Genomic DNA, 8,946 nt, shown 5'->3' with positions numbered 1-8,946 from the left:
AGAATCTAACGTGTGAAAAGAAATCAAGAAAAGATTCCGACGGATATTGCTTCGCAGATCGAGGTTGCTCAGCAAAACAAACGCCACGGAACACCGGAAGCAGTAGATGACGCCGCTTCCGTTCCGGAAAACCGTAGCAAAGGCGATAGAAAGCCTCCTTACAATTCCAACAAATAAAACATAAGTGAATCCCCTCACTGTACTCGTTGCAGTAAGCCTTCAAGCCACCACGGAGGAAATACTCTCTCCCACACCGAAACCACCGAAGGAAGGAGGATTATTCCCTGGAACATCATCGCCAGGACCGCCGTGAAAGTCCTTTCACTTGAAAGACGAAGGGGTGTCCTCTCTCCAGGGACAGTGAAGTACAAGCTGCTCTTCATGACACTCCACTTGGTCTGGGTTTAAACTTCAACACCTCCACATGTGTGTATGTGTGTTTATAATGATTTTCTCATTTCGTCTATCTACCAAAAAATGTGTCAACCCATTTTAATTTTCAATACAATAATTTTAACTACTTTTTGAGTTTATTAATGCTCTATCGAATACAATTATTTTATACATGTTGTGTTGTCACTTCAAATAAACGAGTATGACAACTATGTTTATTATAAGACAAATCATAAGACAATTTTTTTAACAGCTCAAAACCAAAGGCACGATACAAATTCCATAATGATTTCCAATCTTTATTACAGAAAAATCATAAGACGAATTTTCTTTGTTCCCAGATTTTAGTGTATCATGTTCAAAGCATCCCCTCCTCAAATAACTTCTGATCATATTTACTGGTCTATTTGTACTGATAATATAAAGTTTGTTGAAAGACTAATAACCTGTTAGGTACTGCGTTGTGTTTCTCAAAACCATTGTGGGTTTTCATGTTGACGTTGAGGCTGGAATTTGACGCTTTTGGAGATCACGGCAAAAATGTCATTGGGACGCGTGAGTGCTATAGGAAACACATAACTAAACAATCACTAATCTTTCAAATTTTGGTTATAGTATGAGTTCCTTGAATAAATAGAAATTTCCTTAACTTGAAATGTGTGTGATTTTACTTGATAGAAACAAGCATCAATTTATAAATTATTTTGATACATATAAGTACATCAAAGTCTACACACTCATAATGTAATAGAAAGTAACATCTTCCAAAACTCAGAGTAGGATGCAGACCATAACAGTGTAATTGGAACTGTCTAAAACATAATATTACAAAATTATAATGAAAGTACGCATAAAGGCCTAAAACATAAGATTATTATTAAAGAGAAGTACATTGAAAATATATATATATATATATATATATATATATATATATATATATATATATATATATATATATATATATATATTGTGGAAATGTGATATGATAAAGATGGAATTCACAGCTCCATATGGATCTTAGATGCTGAAAATTGATGCAGAACACAACAAGTACTCCCAAAGAGTAAAAGATATATTCTATGGCAATGAGCTGGTTCTGAGATATCTCCAAGGTCCAGTTGCTGTTCCCATCCTGCATTTACATTTGTAATACATGTAATCTAACTTTATAATACAAATTAACAAAATAAAACCCTAGAGATGGATTAAACTATTAAGTCATGTGATATAAAAAAAGTTTTACTTGATATTTAAAATAATACATTTTCATGATTAGATTCACTCGAGATCGTTCATTAGTTAAGTAGGAACGATTCGAACTATAGAGAAAGATTTTACCTCCATATACCAGCAAACATGCGAAGAATCATATAGATGGTTAGTGCAATCCATATACCGATGAATTGTTTGCTCCTATAGAGAAAGAATTCTGTAACAATGCTTACAACCGACACCATGACCTAAATAAAGAGTGTAGCAAAAAAAATACTCAGTAACATAAATTTGAAAATAACAAAAATATTGTATCAATTAAGAAACATGATCACTTACTAAGGAGTAAGCAGAATATGCAAAATCAGAAGATCCATAATTCACACCATCAAATACAAAGGCTAATGAATTGATTGGTTGTGTTGCAGCAACAAACTGGTTGATTAAATGGAATTAAATCAAAATAACAATCATAGAAAAAAGACAATAATTTAATTTCTAATATTTTTTTGAAGGATATTGTGTATATATACCGGGATGCCAATTTTGATTAGATGAACAACATGAACATCTTTTGAGAAAATTCCAGCTCCAAAGTAAAATCCAATTCCAACAAGTATAGAGAGTCCCATTCCTAATACAAAACTCATTTGGAGTGCTCTTGTTGCTGCAGCTGTAGTCTTTTTATAGTCCTTTTCAGTAAAGGAACATGCTAGTATTGCCTGTGAACAATGCAAACCATAACTAGTCTTTTTTGTTGTTGAAAGAAACCATAATTAGTCTTATTTATTTGATTTTTTGTATATATAAATGCACAATGTTTATGTTAGATTAATCATTGAGAAAATGATTTCAATTTCTATTTTTAATCTATGATGACACAGAAGCATAACATGACACCAGTACACCTACACTGATAATAATTTGAGAAAATAAATAAATTGAATTGCAATTACAGAAACCGGACACGCTAGTATGTATCTCAAGGTTTTGATCATTCTGGAAGTTTATGAGCAGGCCCAGCCCTTGGCATGTGCAAGGTGAGCTACGGTGCCGCACGTCTTTAGTAAAAATAATTGCTAATTTTAATTTCGATGGCTAATAATCATTATACGAGTGTTATTTTCAATTTAAATAGAAGATTAATCTTTTCAAAAAATTGTGCGTTTTTTTTTACTAGGAGCCTATTTTTACTATGAGAGTCAAGCCTCCAGTTTTATAGGGACGACCCTGTTTATGAGACTAATCTCGGACCCGACTTCTAAGTGTTTTTCTTGTTGTCGGGATCAAGGATCGAACCTTTGTCCTTCCACCCACACAAGTTTAGCGTGTATTGTCAACTTAGCCACATCCATTAGGTTTGTGTTAAATTACTGACAAAATTTAGGTGCATTTTTTCTTGTGTTATTTGTGTTGTTCTTCGTTTATCTTAATTACAAGTTTGTCTATTATAACAAACTTTGACAAAATTATAGATGAATTTGAAGAAATCATGGGTAGTTACACCTATGCTTTGTCCATAAAATTAATCATTCCAAAAAATTAGGGAAAAGAATGAAGTATTAACATACCTGAACAGCAACAGCCAAACCATCAGCAAGAAGTGATGATGTCAACCAGATTTGTAAGCAAGGTTGAAATGCAGCCATAGGAACAGAACCTAACCTTGCTGCCAATGATGCTGCAAAGGTCATACAGAATGTCACTGCTACTACTCTTGCCAACAATAAACCACCTGTAGTCAACAACCATGGAATTACAAACAACAAAATCCAACATAAGTAATGCAAGTTAAATTTCCTATAATCATTTACCGATGTTGTATATGGAAAATCGGTGTGAAAAATAATACGCGCAAGTCGCAACAACTTACATATAATCACTATGCCACTTTACTATATATATGTTCAGTTTAAAGTTTAAACATGTTACCATTTTTAAGAAACCGGAATATCTGCAAATCCTTAAGGCTTGGAGGTAGGATATACACTTTTCTCATTAATAAAACTAAGAGGGTGAATGCCATCAAGTATCTGTAAGGAGATATTGTTAGAAGTGTAAATCAGTAAATGCATGTTCCATTTATTAAAGTGATATATAAGAACTTACTGGGAGAAAACATGTGAAATGGCTGCACCATTGAGTCCCAATTTCAAATAAAAGATGAGTATTGGATCCAATATGACATTCAATGCGTATCCCGAAACTGCATAAAACCCAATGATCAAAGGAACAAAGTCAGCCAAAATATTTGAATATGAAAATGAAACAAGATATATATATATATATAGAAATATGGAACATATAATTGCTCATATTTATCAATTCACAAGCATACTATTTATGAAGACATTCAATTAAAATTGTAAAAACATTTAAAAAACATATATTTGAACTCACGTATGACATATAAAGGAGTTGTTACATCTTTGAACCCTCTAAAGATTCCTTGCATTGCCAATGAGAGAAGAACGGCAGGAGAACCAAATGCTCTCAATCTTAAGTATTTCACTGCTGGTTTTAGCATAGGAGAATCCTATTCAAAATCAAAGTAGAAGAAATATACACACACCATATTATATTTTTAGCATTAATGATCTACAAGAATTTCATCAAATAAAAAATAAAAAAAATGTTGAAAAGAGAGTGTCACAGTGGATTGCTAACACTTTTCTATTTCCTTGCTTCTTTATTATTTGTCACATTTGTAGATTATTTTAATTTACTTATTGTTTCCAAGTTTAATGCAACATTAATAATTATTTAATCATCTATACCTGTAAATATTTATTGTAGGGTAAAAAATAAATAAAATGAGATAATAAATAATTACAAATATTAGAAAGGAGAAATCAATTTTTTATTTAAATGTATTAAAATTTAGATAATGAAGATATTAACTCACATGTTTTATACCCATGGCAGCTAATAGAAGTTTAGCTCCAAATATAAGTATTGTAGTTTGAATTAGGCCAAGCATTGTGCCGAAAAGGAGTGCTGTTGATGCTGAAGCAATGTGTCTCTTCTTTTTTCCATCTTTGTCTTTACTCTTGTTTCCATTTGTAATTGAGGAATCATGCTTGCATGCATTTGTTTTGGAATCTAAAAAGTACATACATATCATAATTAATTAAGTGAATAGTTAACATGTTATTGGGTTTAAAAGTATATAAATACTCAAACATACCCCTTGTACTTTTATTCTTTTATAAGTTATCACAAAAAGTTCATTTATTTTGTTTAAAACATGAATTAATTTTAAGGCGTGGTAAGAAAGAAGAATTTGAATATCCTTGTAAGTTTAGCTCAGTTGGTAGAGATATTGCATCTTTCTTTTTTGAAAATTTGGTATCTGATCCAAGGACTGACTAATCCGAGGGGACCAATTCCACTGCCCACTTGCGGGGGGCCCCGTTCTAAGCCAGAGCAAAGCTTTGTATGAACTTGCCCACCAAAATTGGCACCGAAGGAAATCGAACCTGAAACCTTGAGAGGAGCAGACTCCAAATCCCAAGTCAACCCCAGATGGGTTCGGATATTGCATATTATATGCAGAGGCAGGGGTTCAAACCCCGGACACCCCACTTTTCTACGTTTAAAATGTGTGAGCTCTAGCCACTACACTACTTGACAAAAAAAACAATAACAAAAAATTGAAGAATTTGGATTTGGTACAGATGGTTAAAGCACACACTTGCAACATTAAACATCTCGAACTGGTGGATCTAAATCGAATGATTGTTTGGTATTTGAATTCTACATTCAAATATTTGAAGTTAAAAATTCATTCTTTCAATCTTGATCCAACGATCAAAAAGGTCTGTGTATATTTTTCCTTCGAAAGAAAATTTGGATGCGAAGAGATTATAAAGAGAAAGCACGTACCATCTTCAACATTTGTGTCATTGTTGGCAGCATATTTTTCAACATCAATATTCTCTTTGTGTATCTTTCCATTTTCTATGTCTTGAAGTAACTGATTCTTAGGGGTTTCGATTCCACTTAACTTAGCATCATCAATATTTTTGGATGCTTTGATATTCATTCTTTCAATAGTATCTTCCTCAGCTACAAAGGAAGTTGTAATACTAACAAGAGGAAATATGGTAATCCTTGAAGCTTGGTTGAACAAAGCAATGGAAACTCCTGCTGCAGCAAGTTCCACCGGTCCTAACCACATGAACAAATAACAAAGTTAGTTTTTTGTTTCTTCCCTTTCTATAAGCAAAATTTTATTAAAAGGGAAAGAAAAAGAAGAGACAGAAATACAAGAGACGAACAACAAATCTCATGAATAAGGACCGAGAAAAAATAAACATAAAAGAAACTAAAAATATACTGCAAGACTATACTCAAAAAAATTGTAATAATGAAAGAAAAAAAATTTAGTCGTCAAAATTGACATCTAAAATACTCAGCGATAAAATTTTAAATATATTTATTTTATTTTATTTACCGTCTAAATTTTTTCATCTTTATTCTACTATTTCTACACCAAAATTTAAATTTCCAAATATAGTCGTCCTTGTCGAGAACAAAATAATTTACATAAGTTATTAAAATAGCAAAATACTTTCACTATAAACTTCATTCAAACAAAAAAATGAACTTTTTGTTTTTGTGAAATTATCTAATTACATATATTATCTAATTTTTAGCTCAGTTGGTAGAGATATTGCATATTATATGCAGGAGTCGTGGTTCGAACCCCGGACACTCCACTTCTCCACAATTTAATTGTGTGAGCTCTAGCCACTAGACTACTTGACAAAAAAAAAAAAACTTCATTCAAACCATAACTTTTAACTTTATGGTGCAACCTCTAAAAAAAAAACTTTATGGTGCAACCAACTTAGATTGCAAATTAAGAATGATGATTTCCTCTCTCTTAATTTATCGTCCATAGTTAGTTGCATCATAAAATGGACCGTAGAGGATCCGAACACCTATAGTATGCAATTTGCAAGTTGAAGGATTAGTTAAGTACTTAAAACTAAATTAACCATTTGTAAGGGATGGGGAAAAGCAATGAAATTAAATAGAGAATGAAGAGATAAAAATACCCAAGTGGCCTATGAAAGCAGTATCAATAAGAGAAGCAAGAGGATCAGCAGCAACAGCTAATGCTGAGGGTAATGCAATCCCTAATATCTCCCGAGATAGTGCATCTAGCTTGAAGACAAGTCTACATTCACAATTTAGTGAAATTCACATAAATTTTATTAAAATTCAAAGAGTGGCGGAATGGGAGTTAGATAATATATCATTAGCTCTAGGACCATAACATGTAATGTTTTCCTATTAAAATTACATGAGTTTGCTTTTGAATAAAATAAAAATTCTGCTTATGAAACATGCACAAAACATGGGATAAATATATAGTAAACCTAAAATATTAATGAACTCATTGTTTGGTTGGATGTAAAGGGAAAGGAGGAAAATTGAATAGTGAAAATATATCAAGAGACTATACTCTTTTAAGGGATTACTTTAATTGGCACAATAATGCTCCTATATAAGGGACTCTAATATGAACTGACATGCTACAACAAATTTTATTAGTGTTTTGTAAAAAAAGAAAAATCATTTGTAATAATATTCGGGTTGCTCAATAATAACAATTAAAAACACATATTGTCACGAGAAACATAACTCAGAGCCGACATGTATATTTCATTATGCATGAGTTAGAGTTCGCACTCCGGATCCTCCACATATTTATATCTATTAATTTTATTTTTTTTGAAAAATGACCTATATTTATAGGTTTATATTAGCATTAGAAAGAAAAAAAATAACAAGGGTATTGATGACTATGTACGTATACGTACGTACCTTGCATCTTTAAAGAAAACGAAGAGAGACATTTTCAACTCTGCACTATTGAATTCCTTAAAAAAAATCTACTATTGAAAATCTCTCACCAAGCAATTTGAAAATCAAGCGTAAGAGAGAGATATATATATAGCAATAATGTGCTACCAGATTGCCTTGAAATATGACAAAGCAAGTGGTGTATTTATAGGAGTCATTGCGATCGAATAACATATATAAATAAATATACAAGAAATTATTTTATCTTAATATACTTTTTTGAAGAATTTTTGTCTTACTAAAAGGGAGGCCACTTCTTCTTTGATTGCAAAAAGAAGGGGAAGGCCACTCATTATATTTTGCACATGATGAATATTACACAAAATAATTTAGAATTACTTTTTTTTTTGGTCTTATATTAAGTATTTTGTTTTAAATGTTTATTTGTTTCGAATTATTTATACATACTAAGAAGTAAATGTTTGAATTCCGGTCGGTTAGTTACTCCCTTCTTTGGACAACGTAGTACTCAATTTATGTTGGTCCTGCAATAGTTGTTGTGAGAAGCTTCGTGTTGTTGGAACAAGAATGGTTCATACAATTCCTCTAGGATTTTGATGATAACAAAGTATTGAATAACAATTGGTATACTAACATATGTTCAAGTGTGCAGAATCAAAGAATGAATTTATCATTGAAGAATGAACGAATGAAGAGCATCATAAGGACATAGAGAAGTCTAGAAGACTATGGTGGAAGATCTGAAGAAAGGTCAATTAGAAGTCAACGTCCTTAGAAGAAGGATGCCTCAAAGAAGCTAGAGAGTTACCTCAACCGATTCTGTGAAGGTCATCAGACTCATAAGCTGATGGCCATAATTGGATGACCCTCAGATTTGAGAAAATCCTGAGGGTCCCAGAATCCACGTAGGATTTGTCTTCTTCTGTGAATTCTCCCTATCATAGTATCTGATAGAGTAGTTTTTTGTCTTCTTCTGTCCACGTGTGCAAACAGACAAAGAACCTCAAGAACAAAAGGAATGCAACAGATAATTCTACTTTCAACAAAGGAAATTCAAACGATTATTCAACGAAATTATCCATATCAGGCAAAGGGCCAACATTCTTGATTGAAGCTTCTCAACGACTCTATTTACTCTGACACTCTTCTCCAGATTCTCTCAAATGACTGCCTATATAAGGAGCTGAAGACCTGAAGAAGATTAACAAGACTCTACTATTTTTACTGTGTCATTACTCTGTCAAATCAAATAGCACAAAACACTTAGGATTTTTGTATTCAAGTTTATATCTTAGAAATGCTAAAGAGTATGTTCATGTGTTTAGTTTACACTACCATTGTTAAATCTGGTGTAAGAACAAATTGATTTGTTTACCTTTGTAAACATTTAGAACGTATCTCACCTGCGTGCTTGAACATACAAGTCTCTTGGTGAAACCTTGTGCACTTAGGAAGTCTCAATCAGTTGTGATTGAGCAAGGGGAAGTCTCCTAGATTTGTCCTAGA

General features: G+C 32.3%; 1 protein-coding gene across 1 annotated transcript; it reads right to left on the bottom strand.

The window, feature by feature from the left end:
- Positions 1-1,370: 1,370 nt before the first annotated feature.
- LOC25501046 (protein DETOXIFICATION 43) lies at positions 1,371-8,016 on the bottom strand. The gene is made up of 13 exons (XM_024771743.2): positions 7,988-8,016; positions 7,441-7,485; positions 6,669-6,790; positions 5,487-5,775; positions 4,511-4,661; positions 4,006-4,141; positions 3,715-3,811; positions 3,538-3,638; positions 3,177-3,340; positions 2,139-2,327; positions 1,945-2,040; positions 1,732-1,853; positions 1,371-1,525 (listed from the first exon to the last, which is right to left on the bottom strand). Exons 1-13 carry the CDS (start codon positions 8,014-8,016, stop codon positions 1,471-1,473), a joined length of 1,596 nt encoding a protein of 531 aa, XP_024627511.1. The 3' UTR covers positions 1,371-1,470.
- Between the last annotated feature and the right edge of the window lie 930 nt (positions 8,017-8,946).

This window comes from Medicago truncatula, chromosome 8 (assembly GCF_003473485.1).
Source record: "Medicago truncatula cultivar Jemalong A17 chromosome 8, MtrunA17r5.0-ANR, whole genome shotgun sequence".
Taxonomy (NCBI): domain Eukaryota; kingdom Viridiplantae; phylum Streptophyta; class Magnoliopsida; order Fabales; family Fabaceae; genus Medicago; species Medicago truncatula.
Note: the sequence above shows the minus strand (reverse complement) of the source record. Positions and strands in the feature narration are given on the sequence as shown.

Excerpts from the sequence above, each read along its gene's own strand:
- LOC25501046 (XM_024771743.2), bottom strand. The coding sequence starts at position 8,016 with ATGAACCATTCTTGTTCCAACAACACGAA. Across the intron at positions 7,486-7,987 it reads TCTTGTTCCAACAACACGAA|TGCAGAGTTGAAAATGTCTC; the intron begins GCTTCTCACAAC and ends GGAATTCAATAG. Across the intron at positions 4,662-5,486 it reads ACAAATGTTGAAGATGGTAC|AAACAAGAGTAAAGACAAAG; the intron begins GTGCTTTCTCTT and ends AATTACAAATGG.